We start from the raw sequence: 26,156 nt of genomic DNA on the forward strand, positions 1-26,156 counted from the left end.
CTTCAATCCTTTATTTCTATTCTCCACTCATATTCTCCACATAGCCTTGGACTTAGTCCCACATTCATGGCTTGTTCACATATCACAAACATAAAAAAAAAATCCAAATAGGGTGAGAATGCTACTGTATTTGATGCTAACATGTACATTTTTTTTCCTATTCAAAGCATACCACCAACACAATAATGTTGAGAATAATTGATATGAAATGTGGCATCTTTCAAGGAGATATTAAAGCCCAATATGGTCCTGCTTAGCCTTAAATCCATTATAATTTCTCCTAAATAAAACTTCCAACTTAAAGAGAGAGTCCAACCAAAACACCCTATTGTTTAATGTACATAGATAACATCAACCTCTCTGGCTCCAGTGAAAAACGTTCAATAACTTAATTCATATTTCATGGAATATTACTCTAGTGATATAAAAATGTAATTTGAACCTGAATAAAGTATATCAAGAAAGATACACTGAAGGCTTTGAGTCTGAATCCAGAGATTACAAGCAACCATTGGATGAAGCCAATACTTACAAATACCTTGGTCTCCTCTAGGAAAGCACATACTTTGTAAATATAATACATGGAGACTTATTAACATCCTGAAACTAACGCTGAATGGGAAGAACTTGTTTAAAGCAATTAACATCTGTGTAATACTACTCTCATTATAAACTCTTGGAGTTGTATAATAGAGATAACAGATTTGGAAAACATCCTCACTAACACTCATGGAATATTAGCATAACAGAGCTCATCCCCCTAGGGCAATTAGAGAAACCCTAGCACACCAAAAAGGTGGGAAAATACTAATACACTTTCTTAGAAGACATGATGAAAAGATTGAAAACCGACAGAAATACTTTTGGAACAAGTGGATACTACTTAAGCAAGCAATAGTGAAAGTTGATAACAGGAACACAAAAAATTAATTTAAACAATAACAACTTCACCAAAGTTGCAGTATATAAAATGGACACACAAATTATTAGCATTTCTGTATATTACCAACAAAATAAAGCAACAAAAAGATAGGAAAAAAATCCATTTAAAATAATAACAGAAGGTATAAAATATTTGGGAGTCTGCCTACCAAGACACCACATAGCAACTATATGAATACAATTACAAAGCATCTTTACTGAAGTAAGGACAGGTCTAAATAAATGGAAAAACATTAATTGCTCATAGATAAGCTAAACTAATATAGTGAAAATGACAGTAATACCTAAATTAATTTACTCATCTACTGTCATAACAATAAAACTAATAAGAATTACTTTATATAGCTCAAAAAATAACAAAATTGATCTGGAAAAATAAAAGGTTATAAATGATGAGAGAATTCATGAAAAGAAGTGGGAGGGAAAGGGGCCTAGCAGTACCAATAATGATCATGGACTGACAGACTACAGATCTCAAAATATCCTGAAGACTCAATCAATAAATTAGTAGAATCAGATGATTACCAGTCTCAACTGTTGTCCACAATGTTGATGAAAAAAAATTTTAAGAAATAATCTTTTACACTTTATATTTTTAACAGCTGTCTCAAAGCTACAAAGAATGAAGGCTTTCAAAACACAGAAATTTAGCAGAGAGGGTCAAAATTACATGGGAGAAGGGAAAGGGAACTGCACAAAGCATTATAAATATTATCTCATTTGATCCTCACAACAACACAGCAAGTGATTATTATTATCCTTATTTTACAGTCGAAGAAACTGAGGCTGACAGAAGTCAAGCAATTTGCCCAAGATCACACATAGCTAGTAAGTGTTTAAGGCTGAATTCGAACCACAGTATTCCTGACTTCAGTTCAGTGCTCTATTCACTGTGTCACCTAGCTCCAGTGGGAACAGTATGAGGTGCATATCTGTAGTCCCTCTTGGCTGCTGGAATTGTAGCAAGGATGCTTTTAGTGAGCCCACAGAGGATGAGCTTATATCCTAATACTTTAATTCCTGTCACATTGTTTCTATCTGAACTTCATTAAAAAGAGTAGAAAGGATAATGATAATAATAATAATAATTACAAATAACTGTGCTGAAAATTGAGCATTATTACAACAGATAACATTGTTGACCACAATCCCTTGGATATAACTGATCAACAAACATTTTTGCATATTTTTAATAGCTGTTTCCATGCCAAATACTCAATCTCCAAGCTAAGTAAAATGAAAAGCTTACAAAATATAGACTTAATAGAAGAAACCAAAACCTTGAGAGAAGAGGATGAAGTACATATCATATACATATGCATACATACATATAAATATTTACCGGTATGTGTATATAGCTATACACACACACACACACACACACACACACACACACACACACACATACACAAGCATACACAAGCATATAGTGAAAACAATGATTATAGATGGAGGCCTTAATTCATGTTTTGGGCCAAGAGGCAACGAAACACTAACAAAATGTAGGTGACTTTAATTTTGAAAAATTCCTTGGAAAAAGGTGCCACAAGAGTTGTTGCTTTTCTTTTTCTCTCCACTTATAAAATTTCAAAAGCCAACCAAGTGTTGGCACACACATACTCGCATACAGAGGATGAATACATCCACTCATCAATGAACTCTACATGTCACCTATTACTCAACTGCATATCTTTAAAAACTGGCATTATTCACTTGCTTTTTTCCCTTCACAGATAACCTCTTTAGAGTGATTATGTCTCTCATCCAGGAGGCTCTGCAATGTTTGGCTTGATGTAGTAAGCACAATTTCATCCACAAAAAAGGAGCATACGGAAAACCCTGTCATCGCTAGAGAATCCTCTTCCACTTGTACTCTGCCCTTGATCTTTTCCATAAGAGTGGCAAACCCCTCTGGCAAATATATGTCTCCCTGTTTTATGCCTCACCTGGTATTAATGATCTTGAATATGGTTACTGTTGTCATTATCTTTCAAGGAGGCCTGTATTATTTTGATATGTTCACCTTGTTAGAAAGTCTTTAAGGTATTTTTCTGACTGAGTCGAATTTTTTTTATAGCCAACAAAAAATAAGTACAGTGGGATCTTATATTCTCTGTATGTTTCAGAAAATGATATGATAAAAATGTGGTCCACTGCAGAATACTGTTTGTGAAAACTTGCCTATTTTCTTCTTATATATCCTTATTAAAGATGCCCTCAGGTTATGTATAACTTATGCTCATAAAAATTTCTCTTTGGAACTAGATCTTTGACTTCAATAGTATAGGAAACTCATAATGAGAAAACTCCTATCAAAGCAGATCAATATCTGCTCTGGAACTTACACTGAGGCACTGAGAAGTTAAGTGACTAACCCATTATCACACAGTCCATGTGAGTCATAATTTGGGCTAGAAAAATCTTTCTGTCCTAGAGGATGGTTTTATGTAACACTGCCTCTCAAAATAATTTTCGTAGGAAGGAAAAGGAATATGGTTCAATAGTTACTGATGTTCTCTTGGTCATCTCTTTTTGGGGAAAGGGGCAATAATAAAGTCCAAGATTTTTTCACACTTTTGTTATTTTCTTCTCCTTCAGATATTCTGAGACTCCATTTCTCAATTCTCTCAAAGGTTTGTCACCTCAAGTTCAGATCTCATCTGAGTACATGTGTTCCAATCCAAATGGTTTTTTCCATCTTCATTATTCTCAGTGCCACTGGTAAGAACCGGCACTGTGAGAACAGGACTACAAATGTGGTACCTCCACTGTCCCTTGTGCCAAAAAGTTTATTAAAAATCTTCATAGATCATTTCCATCTTAATTTTCTTTCTGTTTCTCTTCCAATTTCATCCTTAGATGATTACAGCATGATTCTATTTTGGTAAGTCTCTCAACAAGTTTTCTTTAAACTGGTTTTACTGGCCACTGACTCTTGCTATCCTCTTTACTCAAGGCTTGGCAAGTCAAATGTTTTCTGACTGATTAGGCTTTATGGTTTTCCGACCTCTTCATTATAATAACTGATTTGCATCATCAGTTAAGCTTCTGTATGGAATTTTGTTGTTGTTGTTTTGTTTGGTTTGGTGAGGCAAGCAGGGTTAAGTGACTTGTCTAGGATCACACAGCTAGTTAAGTGTTATGTATCTGAAGCCGCATTTGAACTCGGGTCCTCTTAACTCCAGGGCCGGTGCTCTATCCACTGCACCACCTAGCTGCCCCCCATATGAAATTATGGTGATCACTGTTGATGCCATGTCATGTACGCCATGCACACCTATTTAATTTTGACAATCTTATGAATTCTTTATAGAATTTATCCACCTTTCCATTTTCTCCAACAGATGCTACTGCATGAACTTCAGTTATTTTTATGGCGGTCTTCTTGTAATTACTTTTTGTAAACTTATTTTTGAACACAAGCTGATTATAAGTTCCATGAAATGATGTTTCTTGTTGCCTTTCAATACACAATAAAACCAACTTCTCCAACTTCTTTATATGCCTCTACAAAGAGAACCTATGAGCTGCTAAGATCACTAGACAACGATATTATATTTAGACTACCAATAGTTAAATTCACGTTTATAAATGATCTGAAAACTGTCTTGTTCTAAGCAATGCCAAACTCTTTTCTGCTCTTCTCCTACTACAAAAGTAGAGGGGCCATTTTGTATTTCTTTGCTTCATGAGTTGCTGTAACTAAAGAATTTGTCACCAAGTGGACAGGCAACTAGTGATGAACCTTGGGAATATTAACTCACATCAACATATGGTATTTTAAGGCCTACTAAGCATTTTCCTTGTGACCACCTTGTGAGGCAAGAAGCGCGAGTATTTTTAATCTGTAGTTTACTGCTAAGGAAACCGAAGCTCTAAGGAAGTAAATGATTTGTTCACAATCTGACAGCCAGGAAGAGTGCAGGGTAGGAGTCCAGTCCACGTTTCCTGATTTCAAGCTAGAGTAAATCCACTACACTATTCATGAGCCTTCTTGTATTTCTTTCTAAAATCATTCTATAAGGTGCAAGTTCATGTTGTAAAAGTAATTATATCACCATAATCACAAATAATAGCTTTGTTAACAAATTTGCATCCTCTTCTATAGCGAGTACAATGATTATACACAGAAGCCTTAACTCACGCTTTGGGCCAAGAGGCAGCAAAACACTTAACTAATAAGATACAGGTGACTTCAATTTTAAAACATTCCTTGGAAAAGGTGCCACAATAGTTGCTACTTTTCTTTTCCTCTTCACTTACAAAATTTTAAAGGCCAACAATTGTTTTAGATTACTATTTGTATGTCTTTGAAATTTCAAATACGCTCTGGCCTTGGAGTCAGGAGGACCTGAGTTCAAATCCAGCCTCAGACACTTGACACTAGCTGTGTGACCCTGGGCAAGTCACTTAACTCTGACTGCCTCACAAACAAAAAAACAAAAACAAAAAATAAATTTCAAATGTGATTTCATATACTGAGGTTTCATACCAAGTTGCTGAACAAAAACGGCATGAATCCAAATCTGTTTTCTACCTACCAACTCCGCTTTTTTATGATTGAATTAGCACTTAGATTATACTAATTTTAAATGTAAAGACTGACACAAAGCTAAATAAGACACAACCCTTGTTCTCAAGGTTACAATATCAAGTCACTAAGCATTTACTTCAGCACCTCCTCTGTGCAAGGTGCATTGTGCTGAGCTCTCTCATGTGGGAAAGAACATGCAAATAAACTACAGACAAGCAAGACAAACAAGTGGCCTCCAAAGTCTCGGTGCCGTTTTAAGCTTTGATCTGCACTATGACTTTTGGGACACCCTGTACAGCACATACACAGGAGATAATCACAGAGAGAAAGCACTGGCATTAAGAGGAATCGGCAAAGATTTCTTGTAGAAGCTAGAATTTTAGCTGGTGCTTAAAGGAAGCTATGAAAGTTAGAAGACAAGCACTCCAGGAATGGGAAAATGCCCCCAAGTCAGATGTGAGGAACTGCCAGGTCAGTGTCACTGGATCTCAGTTTATGCAGAGGGGATTAAGGGGCAAGATAACTTGAATGGGAAGAAGAGGCCAGGTTATAGACAAACACAGGCTTTTATAGATTTGATACCGGGAATCACTGGAGTATATTAAAGAAGAGGGTGACCTGCTCACATCTATACTTCAGGAAAATCATTTTGGTGGATGAATGGAGAATGGACTAGAGTGGAGAGAGGCTTGTTGCAGGGAGAACAACCAACAGGCATTGCAGTAGTCCAGATGTGAGGACATGAAGGCCTGTACCAGGGTGGTGGCAGTATCAGAGAAGGGAATATGTAAGAGAAATATCACAAAGGTAAAATCAACAGGTCTTGGCAACAGATTACTAATGGGGGACTGGGAGTGAGGGGTCAAGTATGACACCTAGGCTGCAAACCTGAGTGACTAGGAAGATATTACTGCCCTCCACAGTAACAGGGAAGTTAGGAAGAGGGAAGAAAGACAATGAATTCAGGATTAAGTATATTGAGTTTAAGATGTCTATGGCATATCTATAGGGCAGCTAGGTGGCACAATGGATAGAGTGTCAGGTCTGAAAGCAGGAAGACTCATCTTCTTGAGTTCTAATCTTGCCTTAGACACTTACTAGCTGTGTGACCCTGGGCAAGTCACTTAGCACTGTTGGCTTCAGTTTCCTCATGTGTAAAATGAGATGGAGAAGGAAATGACAAACCACTCCAATACCTTTGCCAAGAAAAACTCAAATGGGGTCATGAAGAGTCAGACATGACTGAAACAACCAGACAATAACAAAAACCACACATCCAGTTCAAGATGTTCAATAATCAGCAGGAACTCTGAGACTGGAGATTTGGTTGTTTTATTTATTATACTGTTAATAAATTGTATAGCCAGTAAAACTGAGGCTTATTTAAACCTAAAAGATTAAAGGATATGATAAAAAGATTGGAAACAAATTTATTCAATTCCTTTAATATTTAGTAAATAATATTTAATTAATTTATTATGTAACATTTAGTAAATATATTTGATGATTAAAATACTCAATAAACTAGAGGCCTTAGAGCTAATTGATTAATTCATAAGATGCAGGCTACAATTTTATGAATCTGCAAGAAAATATAAGAACATTTCCTTTGCCTAGGAATCCTAGGTGAAAATGAATAAAGGATTTTCAGTTAAAATGGAAATGTTATGATCATCTGGTTAAGATGGAGTGTAATAGCTGGTAAAGGAACTCAGCTCTCTTAACATATATTCCAACGAAGACCTAAAAAAATGGCACCAGGTCAAATAGTGGTCAAGAAATCCAGGGAGACACAACAGTAAACTTCTTCATTCAGCCCTGAGAATCCTGCAAGCACCGGGAAAGGGTTTCCCCCAAAGAAGCTAACATACGAGTTGGTAAAAATGTCAGAAGCCTGCCAGTGCTCTCACAAGAAACGCTGCAGGATCACCTGAGGCTTGCAGCACTTTGCTCCTGGGGAACAGGAAGCCCAAAGTGTTCAGAAGCAGAAGCTCTAGGGAGGGTTAAAAAAAGTTGAAATGTTCTGACCTCAGAATCAGAGCCAGGAGACAGCACAATATGACCAAGACACATTTCTGCTCAGGAGAGCAGAAAGTCTTCAGCACTTCATGAACCCAAATGATTAGGGAAGAGTACTGAAAGTGGCCAGTTGTATGAAGGCAGGCACATCTGGGAAAGTGGAAGCCAGCGGCAGGAATCCAGGAATTTGAGGTCAGAACCAAACAAGGACTGATCATGTGATCTAAGAGTACAGGATGGGGTAAAGCCTAGCCCTGGTACAAAATTCCAAGTTCAAAAATGAAGTTAAAGATATAACTAAACAGAAGATGGTTAACACTATGAAGGAATATTATGGACCAAGAGATGTCCAAGAAGTATAATCAGAAGAAGAAAGTAACTCCAAATCAACTTCATGCAGAGCCTCAGAGGAAGAAAATGGCTTGGCTAAAAAGAATACTTAAAAGAAATTAAGACACAAAAAATGAAATTTTAAGTTAAAAAGAGCTCTGGAACTGAAAGAATAAATAGCTTGGAACAGAAGATGAAAATCCTTACCCAACTTATGGGCTCTGTGAAGATTTGACTAGAGCAAAAGTAACTCAATGATGCTATAAAACAGAAATATTAGAATAAAAATAAAAGATTTTTTAAAAATTGAAGGTTTCTAATATCAAAAACAAGTCAACAAGAAATAATTTAAGAATCATCAGACTCCCTAAAGAAGATGAATATCCTAGATATTCCACTTCACGGAATCACAAATGAAAACTACCTAGATCTACTGCAACCAGAGGGCAAAGAGTAAACAGAAAGAATCCACTTGTCACCTACTGAACCCCCAAATGAGAAGGCCTAGGAATGTCATGTGTAAAATTCAAGGCATCCGGGTAAAAGAAAAAATTATGCAAGCAGGCCAAAAAGAAAGAATTAAAATATCAAGGAACCAGTTAGGACCACATAATACTTAGCAGCAACTATTACAAAAGTGAAAAAAAAAAGTTGGAATTTAATATTACAAAAAACAGAAGATAAAGGCTTAAAACCAAGAATTATTTATGTTGCAAGACAGAAATATAATCTTAAAGAGAAAGTAACAAAGTAAAAGTACAGAAACAAGTAAATGTCCCTTCAGAATCTTAATGTCTTCAGAAGTCATAGAAGGAATCAAATAAGAGAAACAGAAGACCTGAGGGAAGTTTGTTCTGTTTTGAAGGTCTTAAGAGAGGAAAAAAAAGAAAAAGAAAAGGAATATATTAGGAAAGAATGGAGTGGAAGTTACTATTTCTGATGACTGGAGCACACAAGAAGAATATATAAAAATTGAGGAACCAGGCATCACATAACCCTCCTCTTTATCTGAACCAGACAAAACAGGATTCAGCACACACACACATAAAGTCTGGTATAGAAATACTTATTAAACTGAAGAAGAAAACTGGCAGGAACAAAGAAAGGGAAGAATTGGGAAAGAAATAATCACGAGCAAAACAAACTTCAATTTTAGAGGGTAGATTGTAAAGGAGTGATTAAAAGGAAAGAAAGAAAAGATAAGAACCAAGATGCCACCATGGAAAACAGAAAAGACAATGGAGAGGAAGACCGTTTCAATTGTAGTTAACACAATGCTCACAATCCTCTTTCACCACATTCTAAGATTTAAAGAAGGAAAGATCACGTGCTCAGTTATCTTCCACCTGTGAAGACATACCCAAATTGCAATGTTTCTTAAAACCCTCAAGAGAAGACTCTATACCAGAGGCCCTGAGCCCCAGGCTCCATACATACATATATGCATACATACTCACACGTACACAAAATTTTATATATATAAAATTGTATATATGAAATACATATGCAATTTGTATATATAAAATGTGTGTGTATACACACACACACACATATGTGTGCATATATATATGTATATATATATATATAGATACACAAAATCTCCAGTTCCATGATGCCAACTGCCTATTGAACATCTTAAACTGGATGTGCCATTTTTGTTGTTGTTCAGTCATTTCAGTTCTGTCTGACTCTTTATGACCATATAAATATGTATGTATATGTGTACACACAACACACACACACACACACACACAGAGGCAAAAGAAAAAGGGTCATTGTTCTCAAATGAAACCACAACCCTTTGGGGCTTCCCAGGGAAAGTCTCTTAGGTAACCACCACAAATTCCTGGTATGATGGTTATTAGGTCCCATCAGCTAATACTCTTTTAGCTTTAGATCTGATTGTTTTAGTAAGTAATCTACTTCTTCCACAAAGGTTACCCATTTTGTTTTCGTATTATATAACTAGCATTACTGCCTGAAGGAATTATTTCATCTCATAGTATTCTGGAAATAATTTTCTCATCTGACCTACTGTTTTATAATTCTTACCCTATACCTGTAAGATAGAAAGCAACAGAAGTCACTTATATTAACTCCAGGAAAAGTCACTGAGAAACTAAGTAATATTCAAGGTTAGGCAGAAAGTCTGATCACCTGATAGAAGGAGGTTTCTTGACCCTCAATGTGGTGTTTTAACTATGACATCCCATTGTCTGTCTCTCCATTGGAATACCTGGAGTCTGAGAGAAAGGACAGCCAAAGGCTACAGTTTAAAATTCCTGAGGCTGCCTGTTAAGCCCTCCCAATTCCAATCTAAATGCCAAGGCTAAAAGATCATTAACAGTATTTCCACATCCCCCAATCCAGCTTGGTGCTGGCTCACATGTGCGCCATCTCTTTAAACCAAGGATGAAATCCAAAGAAGCTGAGGGGAGAACCAATGACTGTGCAAACATTTGTTCACAGACATGAATAAACTGGACTACTGAGGGAAAAGGAACAGCACTGGCTTTGTCTATGCTATCTCTCTGGGTCTCCGAACACTCAATAACACCTGGTATTTAGCTGTATTTTATTTCTTCAGTTTATTTGTCAGCTTGATAAATGTGGAAAGCATTTTTAGCCAAGAATTGAACTGGATTCCATTTGTAAATCTAGCTGAACAAAACCCAGTATGTTTGGTGGTTTGAATTCTGACATTTAAGTTATACTTGTGAGCTAGAGCCAGCAGTGACATCATACAGCAAAATGTGTTCGGTGATTAAATGAAAAAAATTACAGCCAAATTTTTGAGGACAGGCACATCCTAGAATAAGGAATTGGAGTTTTTCAAGCACAATAATGAGAAGCTAACAAGGTTAGGAAATGTTGGAATGAAGACTTTTTCCTTCTAACCAGTTCCAGAAAACACCAACCCAATGCCATACGTTCCTTTGTTACCTCCTTTTGTTTATAAACGGTCTTATAAGGAAGCTAACTAACTAACTGATCCTTCAGCAGTATGACTTTCTCTTCACCCAAGTTTAACATCTGAAGAGAAAAAGTGCTCTGATTCAGTGGTGAGAGAAGTTAATATTATACTATTATATTAATAACTAATTATTAATCTGTGATCTGCCCTTTCCCCTTCATTTCTGTTAAAACTCAACTCCTGAAAAGGTCAATCAATCTCTGAAGGGCATGGCTGAGTGATGTGATTTGTTCCTAACCATCTAAACTCATTAGTTGTGTGGGACCCCACCCAACTGGGAGACCTAACTTCTTTGTGTTTGTTTTTCTTTTTTTTTTTTTCATTTCGAAGGCAAAGAGGGTTAAATGATTTACCCAGTCACACAACTAGCTAGTAAGTGTCTGAGGCCGGATTTGAACTCAGGTGGTCCTGACTTCAAGGCCAATGCTCTATCCACTGTGCCACCTAGCAGCCCCAAGACCTAATTTCTATAAAAGAATCCGGTCTGGGAGAGCCTTAGCCTGAAGGGGGAGCCGGTGGTCCTTGGTCCCCTCATTAAGGTTAGGGAAACTCAGCTCATGAAGGAGAAAACTATCTAAAGAGGTACAGATGAAGATGGTTTCCCCTTGCCCAGATGCTTTGAGACTGCTGAGTTTCAAAATCAAGCCATATTCTCAGCAGGAGAAGCTGAAGACTTTTAGCCCACCTCCTCATTAAATGTCTACCAATCAGGGTTGAATTTCACTTGTCAGGGGAGTTCTCTATCAGAAGGGATTTAAGGCATTTCATGGTCTTCCCTGGTCTACACTGACTATCAATTTATAGACTGTCAGCCTAATTAATAAAGTAATTATTAATTACCCAGAAACTCTATCTCTCAGGGTTTTCATTTGTCTCAATGTGAAAGGACCGTCCAAACACAGCATGTAAACAAGGAAACAATGGCAAATCTGAGCACAAAGTACATTTTATTTTACTTTTTACTTTCTTTTAAAACCCTTTTGGTTTATTATTTGTAGAGGGAAAAGTTATTTTGTTAACCTTTGAAATAAAAGAGAAAAAACAAAGGAAAAACACAGCAAGAAAGAAAATCCACATGATACCACCCTCCCTGTCACCCAGGCTAGATGTCATCCTTGACTTCTGTAACTCCTCGCTCTCTCTCCTCTCCCACATCCAACCCGTGCCAAGGCCTGTTGATTTTACCTTCATAATCTCTCTCCACTACACCTCCATCTCTCCCTAACGCTGTTGCCGCCTCCCTAGCAAAGCACTTATCACCTACCGCACACACTACTGCAACAGCTGCTGGCTGGGCTCCTGGCCACTAGTGTCTCCTTACTCCAGTGCATTCTCCACTCAGCTGTCAGAATGACCTAACTAAAACTCAGTCCCCTCCCTCCAACTTAATAAACTCCAAATGCTCCTTATCTCCTCCAGGGCTAAATATTAAATATCCTTTGATGTTTAAAGCCTTTCATAACCTTCTTCCCCACACCTTTCCAGTCTTCTTACACCTTACACCCCACCACACAGTCTGTGATCCAGACACGCTGGCTTCCTGGCTGTTCCTTAAACAAGACACTCCATCTCCCACTTCTAGGCACTTTCTCTGCCTGCCCCCATGCATGGAATGCTCCATCTCCTCATCTCTGCCTCCTGGCTTCACCTGTTTTCTTCAAATCCTAACTAAAATCCAATCTTCTTTACGAAGCCTATCCTCATCTCCCTTAATTCTAGTATTTTCCCTCTGCTAACCATCTCCAATTTATCCTGTATAGAGTTTGTTTGTACATAGTCGTTTGCATGATGTCTCCCTCTTTAAACTGTTAGATCCTCGATGGCATGGACTGTCTTTTGCCTTTCTTAGTATCCCCAACACTTAGCACAGTGCCTGGCACATAGCAAGTGCTTAATAATATGTTTATAAACTTACTGACAGAGACAATTCCTTTATCAGAGTTTGGCTATGGCTCTTAATACATGCAAAACAGCAGCAGACAAACAAGTTTTCTCAAAGGCAGACAAACCAATAAACAAAGAGCTGCCAATAATTCTACTCAAGAGATGTAAAAGAATTTACTGTATATACTTCTTTTCCTCCAATATCTCTGTGATAAGAAATAACTGTCTGCCCTTGGTAATTACCAAGCTAGTTCCAACAAATGAAAAACAAATGATACTATGGCATTTAGCAGGGAAAAATTAAAAGAATTAAAGAATTAAAAGAATCCACTAAAAGGTAAAATAGGAAACAGAACTTCCAAAACCTGTTTGACAAGGAAAATAATCCTTTCATATATCAATACTTAACAAATGGCAAAATCATAGGATATAACCCTCTGGTAATGATAGCTTGTCACTTTTCTTCATAAGACTAATATTCTTCCAATCAGCTCATTAGCCTCCATCTCCTAACCAGACAGGTGTTTTCAGAATAGTTTCTTGCTGCTCAGGCTTTATTTAAGAGAAAAGAAATTTCCTGAATAATCCAAGCATGATAGAGCTTTCTTTGATAAAAAATTAGTATCTTATCCCAGGCCTGGGCCACTTAAGGCCCTAGGACCACTTTGCCAAAGGACTTTGGGCAGCCCACAAAAAATGTACAGGAAAACATCCTTTGTATGAAAAGGAAATCCTTTGGCAGTCACAGGTTGTGCAGACCTGTCTTACCCTATTCATTCTATTTACAAAAATAAAAAATTCCACTTCCCTAAACCTAACCACTATTTCTATTAGACCTTCAAACATCGAGACCCGAGGGTTAGCACCATCAGAGATATATACACAAGTTTGAGATGAGCTTGTAGTATTTATCATGTGGTGGAGTTTAAGCATACATGATGCCAAAATGGCCCCAAAGTACACAAACCTTTTTAAAAAGCATATCAGCCCCCATGCAGCTGGTAAAGTCAATTTCAAAAGTTAGGTACTAGGGGCATCTAGGTGGCGCAGTAGACAGAGCACCAGCCCTGGATTCAGGGGGACCTGAGTTCAGATCTGGCAACAGACACTAGACACTTACTAGCTGTGTGACCCTGGGCAAGTCACTTAACCCCAATTGCCTAAAAAACAAACAAACAAAAATAAAGAAAGAAAGAAAGAAAGAAAGAAAATAAAAAACCAAAAGTTAGGTACTACACCACATTCAGAAGCACAACGAATGGCAACCCTCATCCAGAAGGCAAAAATTCTCAAGAGCGTATAATCCAAAGAAAATGCCTTTCCTCATTCCCCTTAAAATATGAAAATAAGAACCATTTATAATTAGTTGATTGTTCAATGTCAATGATTAAAAGGTTCATTATGTGAAATGTGATGAGAAGAAACTATATTTCTCACAAAACAAAAAATACTGAGGAATAAAACAAGGAAGGTTTAAACTAACAATATTAAATGCTTCGGGAAATATAAGACTAGATGAAATGAGAAACTTTATCAGTCATGCCAATTAGCACCAGCCCAAAGTCCTAGGATATGAAAAGCCATTGAGATGCTAAAATATATGCAATTTGAAATAATCATTTCCATCTCTAAATCTTAGTATTCTGTTAAGTAAAACATACCATACTCTATCTTCATTTATTTTACTCATCTAGCCTAGAATGCCCTTGTCTTCCCTTGCCATTAATCCAAATACTTTAAGGTCTATTTAACTCATTTCCTCCATGAACCTTCCTTTGACTACACCTATCCTTATTTGTCTATATTCTCTGAGTTACACCACTTTACATTCTGTACCATGCCACTTAGAATTTATGTACTGTCTTATACTGATCACAAATTATTTCATGGGTATTTGTTTTATCGCTTCTAACAGTCTATAAGCTTCCCAAAAGCAAAAACCATCTTCTTCCATTTTAGCATGGTGGCATGATTAATGTTGTAGCCATAGCAAGCATATGATGCATACTTTTAAAAGATAAAAGTCTAAAATCCAAAAATAAAAGAGTATAAAAACTCTGCAGTTTCATATAACTATTGCTATCTGCTATCAAATGTAAGTGTAAGACAGAATGGAGAAAAGTTTTTGGCCTCATAAAAAGTTTTGCATATTTAGACATCTGTAATGCTAAACTAACTAGTAGATGCTTTAACTAACTGCTAAACACATATATTAATTAACTGGTCTGTTGGAGCAAACCAAGAGGACAGAGTTTAAAGAATTTGGTACCAAAAAAAAAATGATAATGGAAACCAAATTAGAAGAAAACTGATTTAGAAATTATGTTAACTTTTGAAAGAAAGTACAAACATAGTCTAATGGCCCTCCTGACTTCATAAGGAGAATAGAAATGGTTTCCTGCATCTATACTGTAGAATTTGCAGTTACTTTTAATAAGAGCAACTAATTTCATCAAATGTTACTGTTGTTCCAATATAAACACAGGTTGGTTTAAAGAAATAAACTATAACATCCTCCAGAGATGATATTGTGTCTATTCTATATTTATGGAAAGTCCCAGAGTGCCTACAGCAATGCTAATCATGCAGGGAAATGCAAAAAATATATAATGATGGTGATGATGAAATAACAAACTTAGCAATTAAATGCAGGAAAAGCACTTAAGAGCCCAGAAATCATTCATCACCATCTCTCATAGATAATTAAAAAGTGGATTATATAAGCAGAAGCACCATGTAAATATTTCTTCAATCAACAAAAGTAAACATTTTCAAAATTAATTTTAAAAGAGATTAAACTATGTCATTTCTAGACAAAGTATTTTATAAATACCACATTGAGACAGAGCCAAGAAGGCAGAGTAAGAAGACACATTTTTGTCTAACTCACCCGATATACCTAACCTACAACAATCTAGAAAAAAAGTCAGATGAAATTCCGATTGGGAAAGCCAAAAAAAAAAGTCACAGAGTCATTTTTCCAGCTCAGGACAGCTTAGGAAGACAAAGAGGCCAACAGAATGATGGGGTAGGAGCTGTCCAAGAGTGGCAGTAGCAGAAGGGATGAGAAATATTCTAGTGCCATGGGAAGGGGGCTGAGATACTGTACCAGAGCAGAAAGCATGGGGCCAAAAAGAGATCTCAGGAAATCCCTGAACCAGAAACGGATGTAGGAACGAGTGTTATCTGGCAGCTCTATCATGCAATAGCCAGTTCCAGGTCACAGATCCATGGCAGACAGAAATGGCTGTGACTGAGAGAGGTCCTAGCTGAATACTGAGCACAGAACAAGTTCCAGAAACTTTGTTATACGGTTCTTATCCCAGAAGAACAGCAACTCAGTTCTTATCTTTAGTTCAGTACATAAGCTGGATTAACCAGAGCAAAGGAGAGCAAGAACGAAGAGGAGCTAGCCGTTCAGTCTTTCTGAACCTGTAGTACCTCTCACTGGGCTAACAGTGACTGAATTCCACAGCAGTTTACTAAAACTCAACCACACGCCAAAAGATTCAATCAGATCACATCACTCTGGGGACTTGCAAACTTGCAGGCCCCCAGTCTGAGCTGTGAAAGCAACAGAAAGACATAAAAGGACAGAAGCTCAGGTCAGACATGCCCCCTAGAAGTGAGCAAAGAAGCTGGAAGAAGGAGCAAACAAAAAAAGAACCCAATCACAAAAAGCTACTTGGTGACAAGGAAGCTCAAAAAATAAAACCAGAAAATCTATAAGCAAAACCTCAAAGAAAAATACAGACTGCACATAAAGCTAACAAGAATTCCTAGGAGAGCAAAAAAAAATCTTTAAAAACTAAATAAGAACAGTAGAGGGAAAAAATAATTTTTAAAAAACTGAGAGCTATGCAAGAAAGTTATAAAAAGAAAATCAAAAGCTTGGCAAAAGAGGTATAAAGCCTTACTGAAGAAAATAACTCCTTGAAAATAAGAAGTGGCCAAATGAAAGCTAATGACTCCATGAAACATCAATAAATAATAAAGTTAAAAGACTGGAAAAATAGAAGAAAATGTGAAATATCTCATAGGAAAAACAACTGACCTGGAAAAAAGATCAATGAGATATAATTTAAGAATCACTAGACTACCTGAAAGGCATGAACAAAAAAAATCTTAGATATAATATTTCAAAAAATTATAAAAGACTGCCCAAATATCTTAGAACCAGAAGAAAAAACAGAAATTGAAAGAAATGACCTGTCATATCTGGAAAAAAAAATCCCAAAATAAAAACTCCCAGGATTATTATAACCAAGATTCAGAACTCCCAGGCCAAACAGAAAACACTGTAAGCAGCCAGAAAGAAAGAATCCAAGCACTGAAGAGCCACAGTTAAGATCACACAAGATTTAGCTGCTACCACTATAAAGGAACAGAGGACTTGGAATATGGCATCCCAGAAGGAAAAGAATCTAGTATTACAGGCAAGAGTAACATACCCAACAAAACTGAATATAATCCTACAAGTGGGAAAAATGGTCATTTAATGAAATAGAAGACTTTCAAATATTCACTACAAAAAGGCCAGAGACAAGAAGAAAATCTGACAGGTAAACAGTACAATGAACTTTTTATTTCAAAATTTTCCTTCTTTTATTATAATGACTATTTGGCATACTCTCAGACTATCTGGTCATCTGGTATAATGGAAAGATACTGAGAAAGATATTGAAAGATATTGAGTCAAAACATTTGAATTTGTGGCCTAACACTGAAATTTACTAGGTGTGAGACTATGAGTAAAGTCACTGAGTCTGAGTGATAAAACATGGACAATAACAATTGTGCTGCCTATCTCACAGAGTGGTGCTGATAAAAGCACTTTTTAAAATGTAATATTACAAAACAAATATGAGACACTATTGTTGACTAGCTGCTTAATCTCACCATTCAACAACAATTAAGTAATATCTAAAAAGGAAGTCTTCTGCAATAGCCATATAAATCAGCACAGGCCATTGGGCCAGGCAGGAAAGAAAAAACAGTGGCAACAGTCTGGTAAAAACTTTTTTAAAACTCAAAATAAAACCCTCTTGGAGTTTGTGGAAAGATGGCAACATTTTAGAACCTAGAGGAGTCCAGATGCCCTAGAATCATCCCAGAAAAGCTCTAAAAATGAACCAAAAAGAAACAACAATAAAGACAACCCAAGAGAAACAACTACATGCTCCCCATGTAGATCCAGCTTAGGGCTGCACAAAAAGAATGCCAGGATCCTGAAGAAGCATAGATATGCATAGACAAAGAGAAGCCAAAGTCCTGAAGTACAGCAAGAGACAGGGCCTGATGAACACCCAAGCAGCACATCCAAAAAAACCCAAAACTGGCAGCTCAGCATTTGAGCAGCCCCAAATAAGGAAGAGAAGAAGAATGGGTCTGATCAGCTCCCTACAGCTCAGTGTGGTGTACCCTCTAAGTTCTTTGCCCAGGCAGCTTTGAATCTGCCTAAAATAGAGTGAAGGGCCAGCTATCAGAAATCAGTACCCAAGAATCTCAGTGTAGGCTCAGGTAGTGCAGCTTCCAGGCAAACTAACACCAAGTTAGCACAGGTCCAAGCAACAGCAGGAAAAAGTGCCACAGAAGTAGCTGGGAAGCAAAGCACCCAAGGTCTCCCAAAAGACCTGTTAACAGCACCATCAGCAACATCTAAGTGGGACCTAACAGGTTCACAGCAAGGGACAGATCTGTCTATACTTATCAAATACTAGATTACTATGGTCATTTGCTGCTGTGTCTATTTCTTAGTTAAGTCAGTACCAGATTGCTTTCATAATTACTGCTTTATAATATAATTTGGAATCTGGTATTGCTAGGCTACCTTCCTTTGCATTTTTTTTCCCCACTGATTTTCTTGATATTCTTGACCTTTTGTTCTTCCAGAAGAATTTTGTTATGATTTTCTTCTAGCTCTATAAAATGATTTTTGGTACTTTGGCATGGCACTGAATAAGTAAATTAACTTAGACAGAATTATCATTTTTATTATATTGGCTCAGCATACCCATGAGCAATGAATACTTCTCCCAGTTTTTTAGATCTCTCTATTTGTGTGAAATAGATGATTTCAGAGACATGGAAAGACTTGTGTGAACTGATGCTGAATGAAGCACACAGAACCAGAACAATTTATACATATAATCAATATTATAAAAACAATTTTGAAAACTTTTATAAATTGATAAAGAATTAAATAAGTAGATCCAGAAGAACAATTTATAGAATAAAAACAAAAATGTAAAGACAAACAACTTTAAAAGATGTAGGAAATATGATCAATCCATGATTCCAAAAGACTGATGATGATACATGCTATCTATCTACCTCCTGACAAAGAGGTGAAGGATTTGGGGTGCAGAATGAGACATATATTTTTCAAACACAGCCAATGAAGGAATTTATTTTGCTTGAGTATACATACTTGTTATGAGGAATTTTTTTTTTCTTCATGGATGGGGGAGGAGTAAGAGGCAAAGAAAATAAATTTCTACAAATTTAAAAACTAACACTTTTTAAAAAATCAATGACTTGGCACAGATGGGATGCTTATCAAATGCATACATGACACAAAGCTGGGAGAGCTAGCTAATACAGGGAATGAGAGCAAAGATCCAAAAAGATCTTAACAAGCTAGAAAATTGAGCCAAATCTAGTAAGATTAAATTAGTAGTGATAAATTGGAAGTCTTTCTTTTGGGTTCAAAAAATCAGTTTTAGAAGTACAAGATGGGAAAAGGGGTGGTAGAGAAAGAGGAATAGTTAGATAGCATTTGGTTTGAAAAAAATCTGAGCGTTTTAGTGGACTGCAAGTTCAATGACTCAGCAGTGTGATGTAACAGCCAACAAAGCTAATGAAGTATTGGGTTGCAATAAGAGAGGCATAGGCTACAGAAGACAAGGTGATCATTCTTTATAATCTGTCCTAGTCAGACCACAGGTGGATACTGTTTTCAGTTCTGGATACGAAAGTTTAGGAAGGACATGGTTAAACTAGAAAGCACCCAGAGGAGTACAGCCTTTAGGAAGAGACATATTAGGATCAGCTGAAAAAAACTGGAGATGAAAGAAAACAAACAAAACAAAACAAAAAGCTGGAGACATTTATCCCTGGGGAATGAAGGCTTGGGGGCAAGATATAAGAGTTGTTTTCAAGTATGTGAAAGGCTGTCACATGGAAGAAGGGTTAGATTTGATCCGTTTGACTTCAAAAGTAGAAATAGTATCAATGAGTAAAAGTTGTTGTTCAGTCATATCCAACTCTTAATGAATCCATTTGGGATTTTCTTGGCAAAGACACTGAAGTAGTTTGCCACTTCCTTCTCCACCTCATTTGACAGATGAGAAAACTGAGGAAAGTTAAGTGACTTGCCCAGGGTCACACAGCTAGTAAGTGTCTAAGGCCAGATTTTAATTCAGGTCTTCCTGACTCTAGGCCTGGCACTTTATTCACTGCACCACCTAGCTGCTAGGGGCAAGTTTAGATTTGGTATAAAGAAAACCTTTCTAACAATCAGAGTTGCTCAAGTAGAATGGATTGCCACAAGAATTAGTAGGTTTTCTCTCATTGGAGGTACTTAAGCAAAGGCTAGGGAACCACTTGTTATTAAAGATGCTGTAATGGGAATTTCTTTTTTAGTATGGCTTAAACCAAATGGCTACCAAGGTTCCTTCCCATTATAAAATTCTGTAATGTATTATGCCACCATTAGATCAAGTAGGCAAAAGTTACAAAGGAACAGTTTTAAGATCAATACAAGGAAGAACTACCTAACACACAGAGCTGTCCAGAAGTAGAAATAAGGCTGACTCAGGAAGTAGTGAGTTCCCATTCCCTGGAGGTATGGAAGTAAAAGTGAATGGGATTCTTTAGAAGGGAATCCTCTATGAGTTGTAGATGAGACTAGATTACCTCTACAAATATAAACTCAAGTAAATATAATTCATTAATAATCTGTAAATACTTATCTAGAACACAATCCCTTGACGTTTCTCCAACCCAAATCCAACCTATGTCTGCTCCCATTCAGCTGACTCAAAATCAGTGATGCTGAAACCCTCTACTGAAACCTGCAGCCCTCTAAGTACTCAAATGCAGTCCTTTTACTGAATCCAAACTTCACAGAACAAATCCCCATAACAAAAGGATTTGTTTGGTAAAACTGAGACTCAGTCAAAAGGCTGCACCAAGGACAAGAAGGCCACATCCGGCCTCAAGGTCACAGGTTCCCCACCCATTAGATAATGTGAACAGAAAGTAGTCACACTGGCAACTCAAGGACTCCCACATTAAGTGAATTCTTTTTTTTTTAATATGGTCAGAAAAAAATGAAGGACTTCTTTTAGCCATAATTTTTTTTCTTTTTTTAAACTTCATCTAATTTGAATGGGGAAAAGCTAACCAACAGTTCTCGGACATACCATTATAGACCAATAAACATTATCTTAAAAAATGACAATTATAAATTTTTTTCAGTGCATATTTTTAATAATCAAGTCAAATATTTAAATGTTTACCTTATGGGGCCATAGTTCAGCATTATGAATGTCAGTACCACCATCACACACACAGCTCTCCGTTTTGGACTGGGAACTTTGAGCTTCTGATTCTACAGAGAAGGTTCACATTACACACAATCAACCCTGCATCAGTTGTACATAAAGACATCAAGAACTTATCAGCATACAATAACCATTTTACTAGCTCACTACAAGGGACACAGGAAGAAAACATTAGTATTCAAGCACAAAAATGTATTTCCTCTCATCAAGAGGATGAGTGGCTATCTGCAAAACTGTTTTAAATAACAGTGAGACCTGATCAAATTTTTGATTCCCTCTGGGAACGAAAGACAATGACAGCAATGGACAGTCAAAATACAGATAATCTAAACATATCATTTTAGTCATTACTTTCAATCACCTAATTGAGGGATCACCCAAAGTTGCTAAGTTAAATATGGACTCAAGTTGCTCAGGTCAAAATTAGCAAATTTCAATTTCATTTCCTCTTCCTTGCATGTCTGTTGATAAGCTATAGAATGAATAAAATCCATGTAACAGGAAGGAGGAAAAACAAAAGTTCTATATAATCATAAAAGTGGACAGTCAGAATTGGATAAAAATTAGCCATATAAGAAGTTATCTCTTTTATTAGACCATGTAAATGAAAATTTACTTTTAAAAAATTAATCAAAAGGTGAGGCAAAAGTCCCTTTCTACAGAATATAATCCTTAAATTACTGCTACGTGGCAGACAATCAGCAGAGAAGCAGGTAAACAGAACAGCATGAGTCACTCTGAAATAAATGCCCCTTTTCCAAAGTAAGTAGGTTGCACTATTTTTTCCCCCTACTTATCATCAAGGAATTTTGAGATGTTTTTGATGTTTCCCCTTATCCTCCACCCTTCACAAAAATTCCAAGAAGTTTTCCCAAGTGCTCAGGAATACAGAGTGCTATTAAGAAAAACAGTGAAAGAAACTCTATGTAGACACTATCTGGTTGTCTCTAGCCAGCGTTTACTAACAGAACCCCAATTCCCTGGGAACAAAGAGAGGAGATATGACTTGAATATCTCAGTCACCTAAAAGCCTCAAAATGATTGTCCTCATCAAAACAAAAAGGAAGACAATGAGTGAGTGGTGAGATGTGTTGTAAATATGAATCTGAAAGTGGTTTCTTGGCTCAGATTCTTACAATCTAGCCAATAGCTCACCAATATGATGGATGTTCTAATAAACCTTCTCTTTGGCTAAAAGAAGGCTTGGGCCGAATTCTTTGGGGCAGAATCTTCATGTTGTGATTTTGGGATCCCAGCACCCCTAAACCCCTAGACCTCAACATTTTGGTGGCACATACAGGGAAACTGCCTAACTCCAAGTTCCTCTCCAGCCAAGACTGGAAGGTATGTAAGCCTCCTCCCCCTGCTCCTTTCTTGCTCTGCAACTGGGATCACTCTCCAAGCGCCAAGGCTTGGAGGTGCTTTTCAGGCACAGAGTTACGAGGCTGTCTCAAAGTCGGCCTGATGCTCTCAGGCTCTTGGTCCACTGGGTCTGTTCAAAGCCATGGACCTGGGTATACCTTCCACAGGATAGAGGACAAGGACTGGCACCTTATCTGGAAGCATATATGCAATTCTGTCAATTCTCTCTGTGCGAGGGAATTAGGAAAAACTGTAGTTGCTTTTTGGTTCCCTGAGGCTTCCTTAGTCCCTTCCCTCTACATCCTGAATCCTCCTTCATGGAGGTAACAGGGAAAAGTTAGAACAGCTAAAAATATCTTGGCAGATTCTGGAGGTTTCGTGATTCATCATTAAGGAGTTTTGAAACACCTCCTTACAACCCTGGTCACTCCCTTCCCTTCAGTCAAGAAGGTATCTGTTAACCCCTCTCATAGGAGAAGAGAGGTTCACCCTCTACCCTTCACCTTTGATTTTGCCCTCCCCAACCTGGGAAAGGAAGGAGGAGGGGGAGGGGCAGCAGCTACAGCATGGGTCCACTGGCAATGGCCTTGAGCCCTAGGGCAACCTTTGCCTGGAAGCATCACCCAGGTTCAGCACATCCTGCTCTAGGTAAAGAAGCTGACCTCTGTACTTGGGTAAGCATGCGCTTTTTAAAGTGTAGTTTTAACTGTTAATGATGAGATACTGATTCTCTGGGTAATTTGGAAATGCATTTAACAAAACTGAAGTCACCTGATTGGTAATGGATTTGTTTCAAGTTTCAAATTGGTGAACTTTTTGTATCAGTTATGTGAAGCAACTTTTCATAATTTGGTTACCACTAAAATAATCTGGCTATTGTTGGTTATTGTTTTAATGTGTAAACTAGCCAAAAAATTTATTTGGGTTACGGCTTGCTGAGAATTTTCAAGTGTATAGCAATCTCTAATGATTGGCTTTTTACACCAGGACAAATTTAAGTTTGAGATGTAAATCCTGGAGAAGTTTTTCCTAAGCTGTGATTAGTGAAACTTGCTGTGTGAGGTAAAAGCTCACAGGATTTTATTTTGAGTTGTCTGATGGATCATAATAATACATCGATAATCAATAATCCACCATCTGAGAGAAATGCCACAAGCTACTTAGAGAATGTGATACTGGGGGGGAAGTCAGCATTGGGAAAAGCTAAGAGGACAATTTTAGCCTCAGTCTAAGATGCGATCCTCCTGGCTCAGTTTCCCCATTATGTTCCTTTGAAAAGGAATGTTACCCACCTGGCTATTCCTGAGTCTGGCTATGAGGTGGATTTGATACTGCATAGTTGGAAAACTGAATTATCTGAATCCAAATAGAGCTAAGGATGTTTTATCTTGTCATATCTGGGCCCTGCAGTCTTTTCTGTTAGATTTGTGTCTTCCAAACTATGGGCCATTCACCTACAATTGATAGTAAGCAGCGGGTACCAGCCAATGTCCCCTCATCATTCCCTGGATGCATACTGTGCTCAGTTCCAGTCAACATCCTCTTTGGGACCCCTTTGAGGCAGGGACAGCTCTATGCCCCTTGACAGCAGGAAGTAGTTTCAGAAGCCGAGAACTTTGCCCCTGACCCCAAAAGAATTTGGGTCCCATTTGTTTGATGGGGGAATGATGAGGATGAGATCTAGACCCCAAAAAGGAAAAACCCCTGGACTTTCCCACAGGGCCAAATCCCCCCCCCCATAATCCCATCAACTGGCCTTTCATTGTGGCTACACTCAATCTCCCAATTCTGTTACCCTTAACCTAGCCTACCCCTCCACTGTCCTACCTCCCAATGGCCCCAGGCCACTTCCCACCCTTAATCTTATCCAGGCTCCATTCTCCCTTGGCCAAGTCCCTGGAGTTCTATTACCTCATAGACTACTTGGCCACTCCTAAATCCCTCCCATAGTCTTTCCGTATATAAGGTCCATCTTGTCTCCATTAAGGTGCTCAGATTCTTATAAACTAGCCAATAGCTCATTAATATTCAGACTTCTTAAGAGTCTGCCCAATATGGCAGATGTTCTAATAAACCCTGTCTTTGGCTGACAAAAAAAAAAGTGGTCTCTTTCCAATGCTTTATCCTGACTGTGGAAAAGGCACTCAGAACCTATTTCCCCAATACTACTTTATCCATTATAATTTGACTATGAAGTTAAGTTCTTTAACAGTTTTATACCTAGTAATGGCATTTCAGAGCTCCTTACCCTAACGCTTAAGTAAAATATAAGCATGAGAGAGGATCTGCACATTGGAGGTAGTTGGTAAACATCTGCAGAACTGAGGAACACCTACCTCTGACACTACTTCATCCAGCTGCCGCTTCAGGGACCCATTCTCTTTTTGAAGTCTCTCATTTTCTGAAAGGGCTGCTTTTAACCTTGCCTCCAAGCCTAGCATATATTCTTTCTTCCTCTTGCGAGACTGACAGGCTGACTCTCGATTTTTGATCATGCGCTGCTGTCTCCGGAGGACAGTCACCTAAGGAAAGGGAGAAAGAGAGTTAATTAAATTTGAAACCTATCTCGTTTATTCATCCTTCATGACCCTGGAAAGTTATTCACTGTTTACTGGTGCTTTTACTTGCTGCTAATCCCATCAAAAATTACTTGTATTATCAACTTGTTCAAAGGTTCATTTTAATCTTGGTGTAAGTTAGGGTCCTTTATAAAATGTTGAGGTGATCTACAGTGGATAGAGCACTGGCCCTGGATTCAAGAGGACCTGAGTTCAAATCCAGCCTCAGACACATAACACTTACTAGCTGTGTGACCTGGGCAAGTCACTTAACCCCACTGCCTAACCAAATTAAAAAAAAAATGTTGAGGTGATCTGAGTAAAGGTCCAATGACTAAACATATTTCTCCAAAGACCAAGCTACTTACATTCACAGAGACTTGTTACCAGATTCACTGCACAATGATTAATTTCTAGACTACAGCAATTCTCAAAGACCATCTACTAAGTTATGTGACAATACCCACACTGACAAAATTATGGACTCCTCATGTATTGAAGTTATCTGAAGTCAAAGCTTGTTAGTTGTTTTTCATTTAACTTTATTTTCAAATTTGTTTAAGTGTTATTATGTGATTATGAAACAAGTCCTATAATACAAAAAGACCCTTTTCGCTCATTAATTTTCATTTTATGATGAAGAGACAGATAAACCACAGACCAATCGCCCTACTGAATATCATATATAAATATTAAATACAATATTAGCAAAGAGGCTACAGTATCATATTTAAAAGATTATATATACACTGTGGTCAGGTTGGATTTATACTAAGAATAAAGGATTGCTTAAATATTAGGAATACTATAAACTACAGATCACATTAAAAATGAAACACACGATTATATAAATAGTTACAGAACAGGTTTTTGAAAAACTAAAGTAGCCATCAATGTAAAAGAAAAAACCCACCAAAAAGCACAGCAATAAATGGATCTTTCCTTGACATGGTAAATAGTCTCTACATAAAACCAAGAGACAGCAT

General features: G+C 37.4%; 1 protein-coding gene across 2 annotated transcripts in view; it reads right to left on the reverse strand.

Moving 5' to 3' along the window:
- The window catches only part of ATF6 (activating transcription factor 6), a 222,015-nt gene that overhangs the window by 139,457 nt on the left and 56,402 nt on the right, over window positions 1-26,156 (reverse strand). For both annotated transcript variants that reach the window (XM_020988633.2, XM_020988632.2), the window contains exons 8-9: window positions 24,949-25,134; window positions 21,206-21,297 (exon numbers count right to left, since the gene is read on the reverse strand). In XM_020988633.2, coding sequence (XP_020844292.1) covers window positions 21,206-21,297; window positions 24,949-25,134 — 278 coding nt within the window. The remainder of the gene's footprint in view (window positions 1-21,205; window positions 21,298-24,948; window positions 25,135-26,156) is intronic.

The sequence above is a fragment of the Phascolarctos cinereus genome, unplaced genomic scaffold (genome assembly GCF_003287225.1).
Source record: "Phascolarctos cinereus isolate Bilbo 61053 unplaced genomic scaffold, phaCin_HiC Scaffold_5;HRSCAF=322, whole genome shotgun sequence".
Lineage (NCBI taxonomy): Eukaryota > Metazoa > Chordata > Mammalia > Diprotodontia > Phascolarctidae > Phascolarctos > Phascolarctos cinereus.